Source organism: Ciona intestinalis, chromosome 5 (genome assembly GCF_000224145.3).
Source record: "Ciona intestinalis chromosome 5, KH, whole genome shotgun sequence".
In the NCBI taxonomy this organism is placed as follows: Eukaryota; Metazoa; Chordata; class Ascidiacea; order Phlebobranchia; family Cionidae; genus Ciona; species Ciona intestinalis.
The window spans coordinates 254,169-273,941 of NC_020170.2; the positions used below are offsets into that span (position 1 = coordinate 254,169).

The 19,773-nt window shown below is 34.5% G+C and overlaps 1 protein-coding gene and 2 long non-coding RNA genes across 6 annotated transcripts in view; 2 read left to right on the forward strand and 1 right to left on the reverse strand.

Moving 5' to 3' along the window:
- Positions 1-13,351, forward strand: part of LOC113474240 — a 23,778-nt gene extending 10,427 nt beyond the window's left edge. Inside the window, exons 2-3 of the long non-coding RNA XR_003395907.1 lie at positions 2,894-2,898; positions 13,265-13,351. This is a non-coding gene — a long non-coding RNA (uncharacterized LOC113474240). The remainder of the gene's footprint in view (positions 1-2,893; positions 2,899-13,264) is intronic.
- On the reverse strand, positions 2,330-15,114 carry LOC100183032 (transient receptor potential cation channel subfamily A member 1 homolog). Of its 4 annotated transcripts, none has more exons than XM_009860403.3 (24): positions 14,960-15,114; positions 14,658-14,720; positions 14,466-14,593; positions 13,747-13,864; positions 12,716-12,886; positions 10,744-10,908; positions 10,491-10,692; positions 10,090-10,294; positions 9,588-9,774; positions 8,867-8,974; positions 8,332-8,567; positions 8,165-8,279; positions 7,743-7,950; positions 7,480-7,595; positions 6,982-7,065; positions 6,192-6,338; positions 5,700-5,920; positions 5,090-5,204; positions 4,602-4,736; positions 4,139-4,339; positions 3,878-4,072; positions 3,753-3,821; positions 3,353-3,520; positions 2,330-2,856 (listed from the first exon to the last, which is right to left on the reverse strand). In XM_009860403.3, exons 1-24 carry the CDS (start codon positions 15,056-15,058, stop codon positions 2,740-2,742), a joined length of 3,573 nt encoding a protein of 1,190 aa, XP_009858705.2. In that variant the 5' UTR covers positions 15,059-15,114; the 3' UTR covers positions 2,330-2,739. The 4 variants fall into 4 exon arrangements, with proteins under 4 accessions (XP_009858705.2, XP_018667617.1, XP_026690276.1 ...); XM_018812072.2 differs by having other exon boundaries at positions 7,480-7,598; XM_026834475.1 differs by lacking the exons at positions 12,716-12,886; positions 13,747-13,864; positions 14,466-14,593; positions 14,658-14,720; positions 14,960-15,114 and adding an exon at positions 11,903-12,088 and having other exon boundaries at positions 7,480-7,598.
- On the forward strand, positions 3,438-5,140 carry LOC113474235. Its single transcript, XR_003395901.1, has 4 exons — positions 3,438-3,527; positions 4,616-4,682; positions 4,809-4,957; positions 5,039-5,140. It is a non-coding gene; the product is annotated as an uncharacterized LOC113474235 (long non-coding RNA).
- Positions 15,115-19,773: the final 4,659 nt, after the last annotated feature.

Here is a 19,773-nt window from a genome sequence, read left to right on the forward strand (position 1 = left end):
CGCCCACAATGGTAGCAGCATCGAGCCTTGAACCCATTACCTCTGGGTTACAGGCAGGCGCCCTAACCACTATACCACGGCGCCGGACAGTGCAACACTGTTTTTCGCCTAACCCACTTCTCATAACTCATCTGTAAGAGCCTGTGACAAAATTTAAATCTATTATCTTGTTATTTAATTGGTATATTATATTTGCATTATCACTGGTTAACTTTAAAACTACAACCCTGCTGACTGTCTAGCCACTCTAGCGCAACCACGTGGCCACTGAACTTTGATATTTTTATTTTCTCTTTTATCCTTACGTTTGTTGTGTGGTTTAGAATTAGATATCAGTTGTCTTTATTTTTATTGTTTGCAGCGTTTTAATGCGAACTCTTTTACTCTAGCAAAACTTGTTTTAATTTCGACCTCTCTGTTTATTGTCGCCAATATTGTTTGTACCATGTATGTGGCTCCTGCTGGATTGTTCTTTTATGAATACATTTGTACATATTCAACAAGTGGGGCATTAATCAGGTTATAAACGCTTCAGTCGCTTACTGGTTACGGTTAAGACTGCAGACGCGTAAGAGTTAAACCCTAGCTTCTACACCCCTAATGTGCAAATAATTGTCCTAAAAGCCAAACGTTCAAAGTTAAAAACCCGCACGGACACAAGTTACTTTTTTATATTATTATATGCAACTTGTAGGCTTTTATTTTTGGTTAATTGGATCTATAATTTAAGTCATATTGAACCCTGTCTATTTCCCCATTCACACATCTCGGCTCTGATTTCCAAACCAAAGCCAACGAGTATCCGCAGCTGGCTTTGAGTGCATGAAGCAAACGTAGACAATTGCAAAACGCACCGAGGAGCTGCATCTTCTTGGCCAAGCAACTATAACGTCTACACCCGGCAAAGTGATTAGCGCGCCTGCCTGTAACCTACAGGTAATGCTCGGTTCAAGGCTCGTCACGGCTACCATTGTGGGCGTATGTGTTCTTGGGCAAGCTATACTTACCGGCAATTTATTCAATCCAGTGGTCACTAATTGGTTGTCCCAACTATCAGCCATACATAAAAAATGAATTACCCACAAAGTAACATTGTAAGGAGCTAGGGTTTAACTCGAACACGACTGCACTTTTACTCGTAAGGAAAAAAAAAACGACCGTTGTCTATAACTTAATTTATATACCCCCCCCCCCCCTGATCAATATGTACAGATGTATTGACGATAACGCAAATCATAAACGATAGTAGGATCCCAACAATAGCCAAATAACCGCCAAATCAGCCAGATCGCCAAAGAGAGCCAGATAGAGAGCCAAAGAGAAAAGGTTTAAGAGACAGTTACGTTTAGTCGCTATCAAATAAAACAATGTTAATAGCTGAACAGATAATAATAAAATCCTAAACACATACAATATATAGTGGGATGGGAGAAGATGGGACACCTTTTCAATCTATTTTCTCGTACATTTTAGTAGTAAACAAAGAACATTCAAAGAATTATAAAACCTTGTCCTCGTGACTTTCATAGACCGTTGTTAATTGTTTAAAACACGATCAGGATATTTATATATTTTGTGCTGAAGGTGTCCCATCTTCCCCACCCCCACTATATAAGCCAATCAGACGATGGCGCTAGGTAGTCAGTAAAGTAGTAACAGTTGGAGTTAACAAACATACAAGGTAACCTGTAAGCTCGCACGAGATGTATGAAACAGTCGTTTCCGACCACACGAGGATATAGTAAGTTATATTTATTCATACTCCTGTAAAAAAGTACAAGAGTAAGAAGCTCTTAAAATACCACGCCCTACAAGATCGTTAGCCAAGTTAGAATGGACAATTAAAATATGAAAACAGATACTCAACAAGGCAAACGAACCATTAGTAAACCACTAGAAATATATGAATAAATTGACTCTAAAAGTAAGAGTCTGTGCTTGGAAGGTTTCCTAATGTCGTGCGAAAAAAAAGGTCTAACGTATGAAAGCGGCGATAAAGTCTACCGTTGGTGCTACAAGAAGGAGGGCATTCTACAATCTTGTTGCGAGGAGAACGTGCGATTCGTGGTGGACGTGAACTGTTATCTGACCAATTGCCTAAAGTCCAGGCAATGAGAAAAATGCGCATGCGCATTAGTGCCGAATACAAATATAACGGCGGAGTAGATATATCAAAACACCCGCCCGATTGTGCTTTATTTTCCGTCTTCCCCGACTCTACTATAAGTGTTGTAAGTACAGTCAACGGCGACAAAACAATGTTTTGAAACAATGACGTTATCAGCCTCACCAACTGCCTGTCCTTGAAACTTTTACCACTACAACGGGCTGTACTTCACGTATACTTTAATTCTATCACAAACGTTGTAATTCTGGGGCTTGTTTGTCACATATAGCATTGAGAACTTAAGTCAATAATATTATATATTCGCACTCCGTTGTTAAATTTTACAGAAAATAGCATTGTGGTTATTATGTCGATTTCAATGCGGGCTCGTTTCTCTGGACATACTTTGTAAGTAGGAGTTGTTTGAAGCAAAATTGGAAACTTCGTGATTAATTGCTTGCTGTGTATTTATTTATAATACGGATGGGTCTATAATAATATGTTTTTTATGAAAGTACGTAATACCCAAACAAATATTCTGTTTGTGCAAACAAAATATCTGATTCCTGCTTTACCTTATATAAATCATTTTAAAACTAGCTATGTAGGTTGCATGTATATATAGTTAAGGTTTAAAGAGCTGTTCCAGCCTGTTGTGAATTGGCAGACATTTTCTGAAGATCTAAATTTAGTTTCATGATGAGCTCCTTCAATTCTTTGACGTCTTCTGACAATTTCTCTGTTTCGCTCTGCATTAAATATGATACAAACTAAAATATATGGTAGGTGGGGTGGGGGAAGATGGGACATCTTTTCATTTGACTTTTTTGTCCCATTTGGTAGTAAAAAAGAAACATTCAATAAATTATAAAACCGTGTCCTCACAACTCTCATAGACCGTTGTTAATTGTTTAAAACACGATCAGGATATTTGGTTATTATGTGCTAAAGGTCTTCCTCTACCCTACTATATAATAAATCTAAAAATGAATGTTTTTATGTCCGATTTAAATGTGTTCATCACGGTGTAGTAAACTTAATTTTAACTTTAAATGTTGCTTATCTTAATGGAGGATATACTATTGAAACTTAAATACTATTCAAATGTGCACAATTTATTTGCTATAAGAGCTGATTTATAAAAAATAAACTTCTATAATACTTCTCATAGACAATTCATAGATTTCTTTTTTGACACAAACCATTCAAACTAACTAGAATAACATAAAGGACAAAAAGTCTTACTTTTTCCTTAGGAGTCATTTTTTGCGTTTCAGTCCCAACTGTTAGAAACCAACGAATGAAAGCTGGTTGATTGCGGAGTTTGTTCGGATAAATTCGATTAATCCGAATAACCCATCTTCGCCGAAGAAAAAACGGGACAGCATATTCCATGTCAAGAATGCCAGATGCCTGCAATGTAGGATCAAATTATAACATAAAAGAAATTTTCTGTTTACTACTTTTTGTTCAACTATTTAATGAAGGAGGTGTTTAAAACCATAAATATTAAAGAAATAATGTCATATTTTATCTAAATTAAAACCCAAGGTTTTGTAGCAATCTAATCTTCTTTCAACTCATTATCGTGAAAAACGCTGGAAAAGGCATAAAATTTACATCATAAAATTAGAAGACTTCTTACTTGCAAAGCTAGCCGTTTCAAAGTAGCTTGCTCTTGCACTGAAGCAATATCATCAACGGCAAGACCAACCTGTTGCTCAGTTTTATAAATTTCTTAAAACTATTTGCTAAAACTAGATTCCTCACCAAGAGATTTGTAACAAGCAGACTCATAACAACAACAAATATCACAAACACAAAGTAAGATGAGGTTGAATATTGAAGAACACTATTGTAATCAGTTGTTGTGAAATGTGACAAGAATACAGTAGAGTAATCCATCTCACCAATCATCATCACAAAAGTTTTTACAATTGCAGTTATTGGGGTGTAGAATTCGTACTGTGATTTAACATATGTATTTATTTGTTGCAACAAGCACACAAACATAATGTTCGGATATCAAACCTGGTTTTGCATTAGAACATAGAAACTGAATGAGAAGCCAAGAAGGAATAAAATCAAGATTGCAGCGAACTTTAGAAAGGATAAAGTCACACTTGCCACCATAAATACATAGATACCAAGTGATAATGATCTCCGTACATACAGCAATAGATTCATCCATGACAACAAGACGGCAAATGCACCACATTCCCACTGCCATTTCTATAAAAATTAAGGTTTATTGATAGTGTAGTACAGAGCTTAAAAACTCCATATACCGCGCTAATGTTATTACTAATGTACTATCATTCTTGAGCAAGACACTTAACAGTAATTACTCCAATTCCGTTGTCATTAATGGGTTTTCCAAATTAACAATGAATTTTTAATTTGTACAACATTCCTATTGAACTCACCATGCAATTTCTGTACAAAAAAGTTACAGCGTCACTGATGTAATAGTAAATACAGCGAATTAAATTACCTCTCTTATTCCAGTATCCGATGCAAGAGGATCCGAATCCACAAATACAAGGATGGAAAGCGAATACAGAGCAAGTTCCATGTAATTTGAAAGATCCAAAAAATATTTCAATCTTTGGTGGAGAATTTGTAACATCTTGAATAATTGTTTTTAATTCATTACTACTCACGGTTTTATACATCTTAAATAAAAAAATACTTCATTCAGCCATGGTTTACCAATGCACTATAGCCATTTCACCTACACACCTATGTTTACTTGAATGATTGCTCCAACCCAGTGGTCACTAAGGGGTTGTCTGAATTATCAACACCCGTGTTATAACGACTGTCATTTGCCGGTCACGAAAGGATAAAGTAAGTTACATTCATTCATTCATTCATTCATTCATTCAAGCACTTTTCCAACTAGACCACATAATTAAGGAATGTTTCCAGGTACATCATGATGAATTATAATAGTTGCAAGCTGAGTCTAAGTGTTAGCACCTCTTTTGCAAGTTGAACAGCGGAAAATGCAATGATAAGAGCGATTGTGATGTAACGGGCTCCATCTGCATTTTGACATGTATTTCCCCAAACATCCTGTGCTTGCTCAATTATCCTGGAATTGCAATTTGTGAGTAAACATGCTTCAATAAACCACACAACATATATAGTTAATGTCCTGACAATTCAAAAATAAGGAAAGTAATGGTGTATGGTCAGTGTGTAGGGTTTAAAGGTTGAAGAGGTAGCAGTCAAGTTAAAAAAGTTTCAAAGTTTGCTGTAGTATGTTACTATGAAATATAACAAAAGTACTTATACACCCTCTGGTTATTGGTTATATTGAAATTTGATCAATGTATCATATCATTGCCAACAGTGACAGAAAGCGACCGTTGGTGGGTTCATTAAAATATTTTATTTACCAGAGTCCAAAACTTCAATAGTTTAAGTTGTGGTAATCAATGATGTATATTGAAATTCACAAGGAATGTGTTACAACCACTGGTGTGAATACTGAAGCAAATTAAATCTCTCGAACAAATTAATCTCTCACTTAAAATGTGGGCTAAGAGTTTAAACTGATTTAAAATGGTGCGCAACCATCACATACCTGATGCATGACTGCCCTTGTTCAATCCCACTCTCGGTTCCAGTAATATTGATCGCAAATCTTGGGGGTGTTGTCGTCATATAAACGTTCAACAAGACAAGATAAACAATGTATGAAGCCAGATTTAATCCATACAAATACCGACCAAACTTTTTCCACTTATAATTCAACAAGCTTGTAACAGTGGGATGTTGCAAGAGCGATTCACGTTTAGATTCAACCTGGAATTTTATTTCAATGATTAAAATGTGTCTGTGCATAATGGCATTCCATCAATACAAATCTGGAAAATCAAATCAAAAAACAATGGGTGTGGGTGAGAGGTTAGCAGTGCAGCTATATAACGGAGGGTTGGAGAGGCTATTGGTCAAGATTGGTTTGTTTCAAATTGATGCAAGACTACACATGATAACAAGTTGCCAATAACTTGTGTGGGTTACAAAGTACATGAACTAGTTCATTTCCTTACATTATTAGAGAGATATTTCTTACCATGAGCGTTAAAGGGTGATCTTTAGAAACATCTGCTGCAGAATCAGAATAAGGGACAACTCCTTTCTTAAGTCGATGGTAATTATCATAGATATCATATTGTTCCAGAAAGAAATCAACTTTTTTATTGCTTGATGAATTTGTGTTCTGCCAATTTATAACATAAACATCATGTAAAATTTTTATCATTTTATTCTGTTTTATTTTGTTTAAACATTGGTTTATGAGTAACTTTATTGATGTATTTATTTATGCTGATGTTTCAACAATACACTTGGTGGTGCAAAAATAAATAAAAAACAGGGGTTGCACTTTTTAACTACAAAACTTCTATTTTTTAAACTGGTTACATCACTATAAACATATCATACATACTTTGGAGATTTATACAACTCTAGTAAAAAAAATGAGCCAATGGTAAAACGTAAATCTAAAAAAAATTTTCGTCTGACAAAGTGTCTTCCATTTCCCCCCACCCTACTATATTCACAAACAAGAAGCATTTATTAAACCAAATTTGAACTAAATTTAAATTTCTTCAGTAGTATAGAAAGTAGAAACGGTCAAGCACAGTGTCTTTTTTATGGGAAATCTCATGCTTTATTTGAGCATCTCTATACATTATACAATTTGTTATTTTTTTTAGGAATCCTCCTTTAAACATTTTTAAAAGGATGGTGAAGGGTTAAGTATAAGAGGCCATATAATTAATTTAAAAAAGAAAAATATTACCAACATCTGTTAGTAACCTGTATGCGACTATAAACATATTTATTAACAAGCAACCTACTTTTTCCTGTTTGATTAAATCTTTACCACCAGACCACCTTCCAACCTCAAAAGCATCATCAAGGAATTTATAATCAAAAGTAATCTGAAAAATATTATGTCAGTTTAAAAGTTGGAAGCAATTTTTCACCTAATCTGCGCACTTCTCTGCTACTTTGATTTCATTTATTTAATGTTAAATATTACTAACCTCATGTTAGATATATCTTTGGGTTCATGAGTTGTGATATTTTTTCCCCCAGTATCTTACCTAACTGTGGCTGCCAGTATGTTTAAGGTTTAGATTGTAGATTAAAAACTCCATTTTTTTATCTTTTGAGAGAAAAGGTTTATTCTTAAGGGATACAGAAATGAACCACAAGCATGGCTACTCCAACTACCACAACATACGTCAAGCAGATTTTTTATCGATAGTCAAGTGAATAATCCAAGTGATTACTGTGAGTCTGTGACTACATATTGTGACATAGCATAAAGCTTTTAGGATAAAATCTTTTACCTCATAATTAGGATTGTCAGATCTCAAATTGTCTTTTTTCATGCACTTTGTCAGCACAGCCTCAGCAACAGCAGGCAAATGTTTAATTAATCGACGGAATGGCGTCGACATTTGACCTGCTTTTATTATGTTTAATAAAATTGTGGTTAAAAGGTATGACAACAAAAGTTGGCACGTTCAAAAATAAGTTAGTTGGTGATTAGAAGTGAGAGTGGTATTATTTAGGTCGGCAACTGTCAACTCTCAATTTATTAAGATCATACCTGCTGATAAAGTCACGTTTGACAAACTTTTCTCCCAACTAGCATGCTCGATCAGTAACCTTGCACAATCTTCACATTGATTATCAATAGCAACATCTAATGGATTCCTACCATCAAGCAGCCGAGATGAAACATCTGCACCCCATGAAAGAAGCAGACCCACCATTTCCTTGCAGCCTTTCCTGCATCCAATGTGAAGAGGACTTTCCTACATTATTATCATTACTAGTAAGGAATATATCATAATAGCTTTGTTATTTACAAAAAAAATATGGCAAAATAAAACTCTTTTTTGCACATCATACAAAAATCCCTGACTTTATAAAGTTTCTTGTGCTTACAGTAAAATAGTTAACAATACCCAACTTTGAATATTTTTGCCTAAGGTTATAGTGATCTAAAAGTGCCAACAACCAACTTACAAATAGTCTAGTTTTGTTTTGAAGCAGACTTGGATCATTTTGCAGAAGAATCGTTGCGCAATCCACCCAGCTCTCATTCACACAAACATCCAAAGCCGTCCAACCACGACCATCACTAAACACATCATGTAAACAACACCTTCATAAATCTCCTAAGCATATCTTACATGTCCCTTGCACATGCTCCCATTCTCAATAATTCCTTGATAGCTTTAAGATGTCCACGCAGAGCAGCAAGATGCAAAGGACTTTGAGATTTTGCATCTTGATCATTCAGTGTTGCTCTATCACGCATCACTATCTCATGAATAATGTCATAATGACCATTATATGATGCAACATGAAGCGGAGTTTCTTCATTGTCATTTCGCATATTAAATTTGGAATAAGCAGCAATGACAATCTATCAAATATCAGTTATATAAAAGCACCTAGTTTGGTCATGTTGAATGGACAATAAACATTAAAATCACACAACATTTTTTGGTACGGAAGGAGGAAACCTAATGTTTAATGCTGTATGAAAGCTTTTATCTAAAATATAACTGTTTTTGGCAAGTATGCTTATAAGATTAACAATTTGATCTCCAAAAAAAATGTTATGTATTAAGAGTGTGACTGCAACGAGCACAATGAAGCGATAAGCAGTGGGTTAACCCCATCATTCCAATTCTAAACCTCATTTTTTATTAAAACAAAAACCTTGAAAATGTCCAGTCTTCCTTGCTCTGCTACAAGATGCAAGGCAGTGTTTCCTTCTTTATCACAATCCGTCAACAATTGCTCACGCTCATGGTGACCAAGCAACAACTGCCAAGTAAAAGATTGCTTAAACTATTTTTACCTAACTCCAATGTGCTCTTTAACCATCTTGAACCACACATATGTGTTAGTACAATATCAATCGAGCACCTTACAATTCAAAGCAGAGACCAGAAGTCCACAACAAAGTGGTTAGATTAAACAAATAGCCACTTAGGTTGTTGGCTTCAGCTTTTATATTTTAAGATTAAAGACCAACCGATATTAATTTTTTCTACTGCCAATATTTTTAGTCTTTACCGATATTTGTCACTATAGCGCAACATATGAAATAATCAGTATTATTCAAAGGTTATACCTGTAGCCTATTCAAGATATTGCAAGTTATAATAAGGAAAAAATGGTTGGTCTGTTCTTTGGAAGGTGTTGCTTTTGTACGTAACCTGGGATGCACATGAACGCTAACTACAACGCACGTAACGATCAAACTACGACTCACATGGACGTTAAACCATGATACACGTAAAGGTCAAGTAGGACGCACGTCGCTTCGCAAGAACTATTTAAAAATCGGTGTAATATCGGCACTTTTTTATCAATACCGATTTTTACTAATACCGGTGAACCTATATATCGGTTGACCCCTATTCAAGATAACAACCTCAACAACTTTTAATCTTCCATGTTTTACAGCAAGATGAAGGCAATGCTGATCTTTGAATCCTCTTTTAACAACATTTGCTTTATGATTGATCAAACATTGAACAATTTCATAATTTCCTTCTTTACAAGCAATCATCAGTGGGGAAATATTTTGTATGTTAGACAGTTCACAATCACAGTCTGGTCTGAAACAGAAAATTTTGGCAGTTACAAAACAATTGCAATTTATACTTGGTCTGTGGTATAATGTAGTTTATTGATCTATTTATAATAAGATAATATAGCGAATGAGTTAATGGGTAAATATAACTTATATATGCTCAACTGATAAGGCAACAATTATCATGTTTTATTCTATACATCTCATGTAAGCTTACGAGTTACCACATGTGTGACTTTATGGACGATTAACATTACCATGCTTGCTATCAGCAATAAATAAAAATATAGCATATATATATAGATAGGATAGTAGTAACTAGAAGACACAAATTACATACATAGTCAACAGATATTCAACACACTCCAAAAAGTTTGGTTGAGCTGACAAATACAGAGGGGTTGCCAATTGATCGTTTCGTTGATTAATGTTCGTATCTCGGGATAAAATCAACTGCATCATATCAAGTCGACCAATCATGGCAGCCAAGTGTAAACAAGTGTTACCATCACCCCTCGCAAGACCAACATAATTTGAATTCTCAGCTGTGTGAACAAAAGTATCATCAATTCAGTTTCATATCACAGTAATTACGAACTTACAGTTATAAAGCCAACTTATGTTATCTCCCACAAAAACAATAAAAAGCAACTAAGTGTATGAAACATGACACTTTTGTTATAGCCCCGGTGTGCCCCACCATGCAAAGATAAATAAATGATGATGATAAACTAGTTTTACTTAAGTAATATTTTCTTGAATTCCCTTCTATTAGTTGAACTTCTTGATCCCAAGTTTCAAGGATAAGTAAGAAAGTTTTAAGATCTCCACTTTCCACTGTGCAATGTAGTGGCGTATTTAGTTCATGATCTCGATCTAAAAGTCTCAACAATCGACCATCATCACCAGCAACACCAGCTACTTTCAGCAACGCTTCTGCTACCTAAAGGTCCCATTATGACAAGATAAAAATAATTTCTTTAACCTGACAAACCTCGCAATAGCCATTTCTGCATGCCATTATTAGTGGAGTGTTTCCACTTCTATCTTTCATCATTAACATAGATTTGTTTCCATGAAGCAAGAGAAGTTCAACAACATTAAGATGTCCATGTTGTGCTGCCTCGTGAAGTGGGGTGGATCCTCTTATATCTTTTACCTAAAAAAAATTATGACTTACTTAATGTAACTTATTTTATCCTTGCGTGGCCGGAAAACGAAAATCGTTATAGCTTGGGTGTTCTGTTTACTGTTTCATACAACTCATGCCAGCTTACGAGTTACCATGTATGTTTCTTTGTGGATGAATATTTTTTTGCTTGTCTTTTATTTATTTATTTGTATGGCTGATAATTTGGACAACATATTAGTAACCACTGGGTTGGGGCTTGCCGTTAAATGTTTTGCCCAAAAACACGTACACCCACAATGGTGTCAGCAACCAGCCTTGAAGCCATTACATTTGGGTTAGAAGCAGGCTCCCAAACTACTATGCCACAGCGCCGGACTTAAGCCAAAAACAGCAACCCAGATATATTCGGATTGAATATGATAAGACTATCAGTTGATTGAGCTTTCATTTTCCCCAAACCTGTAACTTAAAGGGGCATTTTGCTGTTTAAAACTTTGGTGATACCATTAGATCACTTTTAAGCATTATTTTTGTAGGTAACATATAGTAGAGTGGGAAAGATGGGGAAAGATGATTAGCACATATTGCCCAATATTTCCAAATTCAAAATACATGGCTGTTTTTGGGTGATACCAGGAATTAGTACTATAGTTCATCAATTAAACATTTAAAAATATATTAAAACACACTAGGAGTTTTTTAGCTTTTCACACAACAGGTGTAATTTTACAAATTCGAAAACATACAAAGTAAATTAATAATAACTAATTAACTGTTAACATAACTAACTAATTAACTATTAATTAATAATTGAATCACTCCTGAGATATAATTATTTGAATTAAAAGCAAACCTTTTAAAGTTTAGCAAGAAAAATCTACAAAACTACAATGTGGGGAAAGATGGGACACCAAAATGAATAATTTAACAGTGCAACTTTAAGTAAACCTGCAGAAATTATATACATAACCCTAAAACGATATTTTTTGTTGTTTTTATCCCAAATTAAAGTCAAACTCACCCCTACGTATTTCCCTCATGTAAGTTTTTTCACAAAACAAAAACTAGTTTTATGAGACAAAATCAAACTGTACGAAGTATTCAAATTGTTTTTATGAGTCTATGAAACTAGTTTATTTGTTCAAAGTACTAAACTACAAAATTGTATCGGCTATACTACGATTTAGCGGGCATTTAAATTAGCACCTTACTATTTCGCATTTTTTACCTTTTCAAAAAAATGTTTCTATTTAACATGTTTTTTTTTATTTAACAACAGTAATTGGCTTTGACACACATTTTTTAAAGTCATGATAATACTGTGAAATATTTCTGTAACATTATTTTTTGATTAACAATAAATATTGGTCCGTAAAAAGAAGTCACGACAAAGTGTTCCATCTTCCCCCATCCTAGTATATGTTAAAACTATAGCAGTGGAGCAAAACAGTGCTTAAACTTGATTTTCCAAGCGTAAAATATTATTCTGTGTTATTTACGTGTATTCGTAATAGTAGACAAGTTATTTAAAATAACAAGGATTTTAAACTGTTGGGTCTTATCCCGATAACCTGCCTGTAATTACACCCGGTGCGTGATTTGCTCAGTACCTTTTTATGTGTATTAATGAATTTGAGTTGTTGTTAATTAATAAAGGTATGAGATCTAATTCGTGGTGATGGTATCCCCAAAAAGCGTCATATATTTTGAGTTTTGAGATTTTGGATATTGGATAAAGTGCTTAAGGGTCCCGTCTTACCCCACTCTACTATATCCTAATCGTTTGGTATACCTTTAGCTGGTGTTCAGCTGAAGGATTACCTAATTGTTGTACCTCCAATTGAATATCTTTGCATTTAAGTAGTAACTGAACCGCAACAGCATGACCTTTATCACAAGCATAGTGCAAAGCAGTTGCTTCATATACATCTGTAGAGTTAACATCCGCACCATGCTCCAACAATACTTCAAGACAAGATTTCAATTTTTGGCTTTGCCGCTCTCGCTGAAAGACAAATAAAGGAGTAGCTTCATAAAAAAGCGGTTAATTTAAAATACATAATAATACAAAACAGCAGTTCTCTAATGGTTTGGCATGTATGATTTCAAAACCACCAGTAAAGAACGGAGTGGGTTATTTTTCATTCCTGGTGATGCGAGCGACGACCAATGATCGGCTTTTGCGCGAAAGTAACGAATAATTCACGCATATTAAGCCGGGGAGATAATTTTAAGAGTGCGTGTGTTATAGGGTGGTTCGCGTCTATTGTTAAGGCCAACAACAACAAAAACTCCGGCGCCTTGGCTCGGTGGTTTAGGCCCCTGCATCGAAAACCAAAGTGTCGCCGGTTCGATGCTCGACGGCAGTACCAACATTGATCAGCGTATGTGTCGTTGGGCAAGCCACCTAACGGACATTGCTCCAACCCAGCGGTCACTAATGGGTTGTCCAAATTAACAGTCATATACAGGAAAACGATTATCCACAAAGTTGCATATATGTGGTAACTCGCTGCCCGGACGAGGATAAACTTACGTTGTCAGTACGAATGCAGTCCTCGAATAATGTTCGCGAATCGTGTGAGAACGAGTCCGCAGATGTAGTCCTATGTATACGGGTCAAAAATTGGGACAGAAAACGGAACTTGGTTGAAACACTAGAGTCGGAACATGAAGAAAGAACTTCACTACCGCGAGCACGTCACTTTCGAACGTACAAGGAGGTTGGGGTAATGGGTCAAGTTTTGCCTAAATCCCTCACCCATACAGAATAGAAAAAAGAATAGGCCGTGCATCCTACTATCTAATATCTATGTAATGTTTTTTTTTGTTTTATGTATATAAATTTGACTATTTTATTGTTACCATGCCAACTTTGTAAAACTTGGCAGCAAAATGAATCGGACGTTTCCCGTCCTCTCCAACAATGTTAATGTCGGAGCCATGACCAAGCAGTAACTCAGTGACTGTGACGTCACTATACCTGTGTTAAACGGCAGCGATTAGTTCAGTTTTTTACTTGTTCACCAAGACATTTTTGTAAATCAAGTTGTTTTATTTGCTTAATAAATGGGATACTATGTGACCCTCACGGAAGTAGAATTAAAAATATGTAACTTTTGTTGCTACCTTTGCCAAAGAGGTTCCCTATCCCTGCTCCAGTGTGATATCGGACAAGTTTGCATCATTGTGGAATTTGTTCCGAACGGCTACGCACTTAAGCGAGAAAGTGTGTTACAGCGAGAAGCGGGAGGAACGAATAATACAGTGGATGGGACATATTTATTTACTTTGTTGAAAACTATAGCAGTAAGGCAAGGATAAGAATGTTCAAACTTGATTTTCAAAGCGTACCGCGTTTTTCGTGTTATTTACATGTATTCCTAATAATAAGCTCATTTATTAATCAAAATTAACCATGATTTTAAACTGTCCCGTCCTACACAGCGTGTTTTCGAATTTGTAAAATTGCTGTCAGTTAATAAAGGAAAGATATTACCAATGCGTTTTATTACCCAAAAACCGTCATGTATTTTAATTGAAGTGTTCCATCTGCCCCCTGTTGTATATATGTGAGAACCCACCTGACAGCAATGTGCAAGGCAGATAACTTGTCGTTTTGATTAGGTTGATTGATGGCACATAATTTATCCTGGTTTGGTAAACTATCAAGGTAAAGTTTAATGTTTAACATATCTTCGTCTCTCACGAACTGCAAAGTAGGTTTTCCTATAAAACATCAACACAAGTAAATATAGGGAAGCAAGCACACGTACCTGACAAAGTTTATCTGCAGTTGCTTGGATTACGCTTTTATGAAACCTTCGTGAATGTTTCTTCTAAAACAAAAAGAAACGATAATGTTTCGAACAGAAAAAATATACGTCATATGGTTGCAATTAAGGATAACATTTGAATTACAATATTATATTAGTTTCTTACTAGCTGTGTTTATTATGTTATTAACTTTAAAATTAGTTTTACCCAAAGAGATCAAAGTTCCGACACAAAGAGATTATGGTCGTTTGGTTTTAATCTATTGGTTTTACCTATATATGTAAAAGTTACATTGACTTACTTTAAATAAGTAACGATTCGAATTATTAGTATTGTGTGACGTCATGTTGTCTCCGGTGACATCACGAGTTTCTAGTACAAACGAATCCTTGGTTTCCATGGTCGGTTCTAACTTTAACTATACCTTTAAAACTTTGCTCCTGCTAAAAGTAAAGTTAAATACGAATCTAATGCTCATTAAGTATTCTAAACAATCGGTACATTTATTGTAAACCGCGCGGTCTTGTAATAGCCATAATCATACCCCATCAATGCGAGTGCCCCATTAGTGCGATCCTTTTATGAGGTTGGAACTTACCAACGTCACGTCAGAAAATGGCGATGTGTCCGCCATTATGGATCTCACAGAGCGTAAATCGTGAATGCTTGCGAGCGACACAGAGCTTGAAAACACGTATAGCAGCTGTTTAAACATTTAAAATATAGATTCTAATATAAATATTGTTTAATAACTCAAAATCTAAAAACTTATGTGGAGTAAACTAGCATTTTAATTGGTTTGGTCTGTTTTAAACACCTCGTGTCTGTTAAAATGTTACTGCCACGTACTTTGGTACTTAACTAAGTGAGTAATTGTTTTTTTGTGTGGCTGACTTGGACAACCCATTATAGAGACCACTTGGTTTTAGAGCAATTGCCGTTTGACCAAGGACACATACGCCCACAAGTAGTAAAACAACTGACTTATACGTGTTTTTTTTTTGTCTAGTCTTAAATAGCTTACACCTGAAAAACACACGCCGCCAGTGCATTTGCATAGGCGATTAATGCACAAAAAGATCCAAAACGGCGGACACAATCGGCGTTTGCTGACATGACGTTGGTTGTACACAAGTCAAACCCCGTTATTTTCTAAACCTCGTTTCGTGAATACAATAACAATATACATTGAATGCTTTTACTTTGCACATAATATACATCTTTGGCATTGTAACAGGCAACTATCTTCCATTCGAGCGTAATTGAATCCTGCATAAACCTTTACTTTACGAACAAACATCATAGCTTATCTGTATAACTACATTTGCGACTGAAGAAATGTCCAGCCTTCGCGAATTTGTGTTTGTGCGAACAAAACATTGACGGTCATTCAACCGTACATATGTCAAGTCGTTCGAAGGTACCAACACACACAGTCCAACAGCACAGTAAGCAGTATATATGGAACAACAAGTAGACACAAGCACATACAGCAACAATTAAATGTCGCCCTTTGACTATTTAATGGAAATGATAAACCATTACGTTATCAGTTCAATCGATCTTTGAACAGGTGATTCAGACCTCGCCAATGCAAATATAAATGGCTAAACGCGCGCTTTTGTGATGATGTGGTAAAGAGGGTAAATTTTGGGATAAAAAAACGCCCGAAAGCAGCGCAGAATGTTTATATGTGGTACATACACCTCGGGTTTGTCTGTATTGAATAATCGAAAATGTTACTGTTCAAATCAAAAAATATCACCACTTTAAATAGTCTCACACGCCACCAGCATATTAATTCATTACTTATCTGAAATATTGATTTTAGCCATTAAAACAAAACCTTTAAAAATAGAAGAAAAGACAGTTTTTCATTTGTAAGTTCATTATTACCGCTATAGTTTTTCCAGAGAAATACCGAGTAGTCAAACAAATTGTTACGTAAACGGCAAATTGAACGCCGTCTTGTTTCCAAAATGACACACATCAGTGGGTATGTTTTTGGTAATTTCAAGAAAATCTTAAAATCAATTTAAAGGTTAGAAAGTGTAAAAAACATTTTTCTAAATTACTAACAGTACATTTTTGTATGAAGATTTAATATTGATAAATATTTTATCAATAATTTTTAACATAGTTTAATGTTATATTATTAAACTATTAAGCCATTAAGAAAATGTTGTAGTCGTTTATAGGGTATATTCCTTATATCATCCCAAAATTGCATACGTTTTGTCTGTTAAAACAGAAGGCAGTATATTCTTACGCCTCCCACTCTACTATAGTAAAGAGATGGCGCTGTAGGGCTGTTTCTAGCAATCTCTCTTTTTTCAGTTAGAATCACGGTGGGCGCTAGAAGTGAAATGCCGCCCATTGGTTATGAGCCAAATTCTGATCACTGCATTCTGGCGAAACATTTTGGTGGAATTTTATAACATATAGTAGGGTTGGGGAAAATGGGACACTTTGTCAGACGACACTTTTTTAATTTTATTTTTACGGATTTAATGATAATCAAGAAAATAAGGTTACAGAATTATTCGACAGTATTATCACGACTTTATAAAACGCCTGTCGAAGCTGATTACTGTTTTTAAATATTAAAAAAATCTGTAAAATAGAAACAGTATACTTTGAAGAGGTAAAAAAAATGGGAAATAGTAAGTTGCTATTTTTTAAAGCTCGCTAAATCATAGTAAAGCCATTGATTTTTTTAGTTTGCCAGTGCGAACAATTAAACTAGTTTCATAGCTTCATAAAACAACCTTGAATATTTCGTACAGTTTGGTTTTGTCTCACAAAACTAGTTTTAGTTTTGTAAAAAAACACTGAGATATAAGCATGAAAAAAATAGGCAGGGGTCAAAATGACTTTATTTGAGATAAAAACAACAACAAAATATCGGTTTAACGTTATATATATGAAATTTACATGACAAAGAAACTAGCACAGCCTGTTAAACTCGGTAGGTTAACTGCAAGTTGCAGAATACTGCTAATGTAAATAAATTTCAATTTAGAGTCCCATCTTTCCCCACATTGTAGTTTTGTATGTTTTCATTGCCAAACTTTGAAAGATTTGCTTTTAATTTAGTAATTTATACCTCAGGGGATATTCAACTATAAGATACTGATATAATAAAAAGATAATATTTTGAAAATATATTCGAAATTTGGTCATTTGCACTTGGTGATAATTTGTAAGAAGTGGCTTGTGCCAAAAACAGAGTAGTAATACCCAATTTTTAGCAAAAATAAAAACTTTATTAATAGTTATTATCAATTTTCTATTATTACAAGATTATATACATTTGTAGGATACACCCATCATTGTCGGTCAAACAATACCAATGGTTATGCAATAATATAATGTATAGGTAACATGTTAAAAAACTATACAGCATTAGGGCAAGAAAAAGAATGTTTAGACCTAATTTTCAAAGCGTACAGTATTATTTCGTGTTATTTACGTATATTCCTATTTATAAATACACTTAATAATCAAAAGTACCAATGATTTTAAACTGTCCTATCTTATCTTGTGTGTTTTCAAATTTGTAAAATTTCACCTGTTGTGCAGATCGCTAAATAACTCCTCGTGTGTTTTATTACATTTTTTAAATTGGTGTCAATTAATAAAGGAATGATAGTACTAATTCGTGGTATTACCCAAAAACCGTCATCCATTTTGATATTGGAAATATTTGGCAATAGGTGCTTAAGTGTCCCATCTTTCCCCATTGTACTATAATTTACATAAAATAAAGAAATAAAAAACGCTGCAGGAATAAAACAATACGCTATTGAAATATTAAATAAGTTAGGTGTAAAATTATGGTCGTTTGCTAGTATTGTTTTGTGGTCGTTTTTATTCGTCGGTGTTGTGTTGCTTGTTCACATGTTGGTATACACGACCCAATATTTCAAACATAAAAATACTGTACGGTTTTTGGGTGATACCATAAATGTGTACTTTGATACTTTCATTAATTGGGTATTGACAACGCTTCAATGAAATGTCGTTATTAATTTTCATTAATAAATAGTTCTTTTTATTGGGAATACAAGTAAATATCACGAAATAATAAATTTTGGCAACAAATTTGATGTTGCTACGTTGTGAACCGAACAAAAAATAAGCTCTGCTGGTTTCTTTCCCACTTAAACTTTATATCAATATTTTAAAATGGTAGTTTTGTGCTGATTTTATCTCCAATTTAAACATATTGACCCCTGCCTCATTTTATCATGTACATATCTTTGTTTTCCTCACAAAACTAAAATAACTATTATGGGACAATATCAAACAGAGCGAAATATTTTATTCTGTTTTATTTATCCACGATACTGAATGAATCATTCAAACTCGCAAACTACAACATTTCGGCAGCTTTAATATAATTCAGCGGGCATTGAAAAAATGTTGTATTGGTTAAACATCGAATTTTAACACTTAACACTAGTAATCGCCCCCGTTAGATTATAGCCAACTGTCGAATAATGGTGTTACATATTTCGTCTATTATTAAATAACCCCCGTGAGTATAGGTCTAAAAACCATCTTAACCCATATGTCATTTTACCTTACTGTGCTATATTTATTTTAAGCGAAATAAAAAAAAACAAAAAAAATATTACAATATAATTCCGTAAAGATCGATTGAGGTGCTATAGTTGTGTGCAAGAAATTGTTTAATATCAACCTATGAAAGTCAACTGAGGTTAGCTACAAACAAATATATTTATTTAACGCTGGGTGATGTGATGAGTGAGTGGAATATTTGGTAATTGCACGTTATAATAAGAAGTCAGTGAATCGTGTTGTAACTTCAGCACACAAAGTTTAACGAGAACAAATTATTCAAGACGAAGTAAAACATAACGCCGTAATGTTTCCCAGTGAGACAAGCAGCACTTGGTTAAAATTCTGTATTTTTTTCTGTTTTTTTTATGTTTATAACTTAATACGGTATGGTTTTTAACAATGTCGTTAATTGTTTCGCAAAATATAGAATGGTGAAAATAGAATTAATTGAATGGTTGGAATATGGCTTAAGAGTTAACGTTTATCGAATTAAATACGTGACACGTTAACTTATAAAATCGGGTGTTT

Excerpts from the sequence above, each read along its gene's own strand:
- LOC100183032 (XM_018812072.2), bottom strand. The coding sequence starts at position 15,058 with ATGGAAACCAAGGATTCGTTTGTACTAGAAACTCGTGATGTCACCGGA. Across the intron at positions 10,295-10,490 it reads TTCAAGAAAATATTACTTAA|CTGAGAATTCAAATTATGTT; the intron begins GTAAAACTAGTT and ends TTGTTCACACAG. Across the intron at positions 2,857-3,352 it reads AAATGACTCCTAAGGAAAAA|AGCGAAACAGAGAAATTGTC; the intron begins GTAAGACTTTTT and ends TATTTAATGCAG.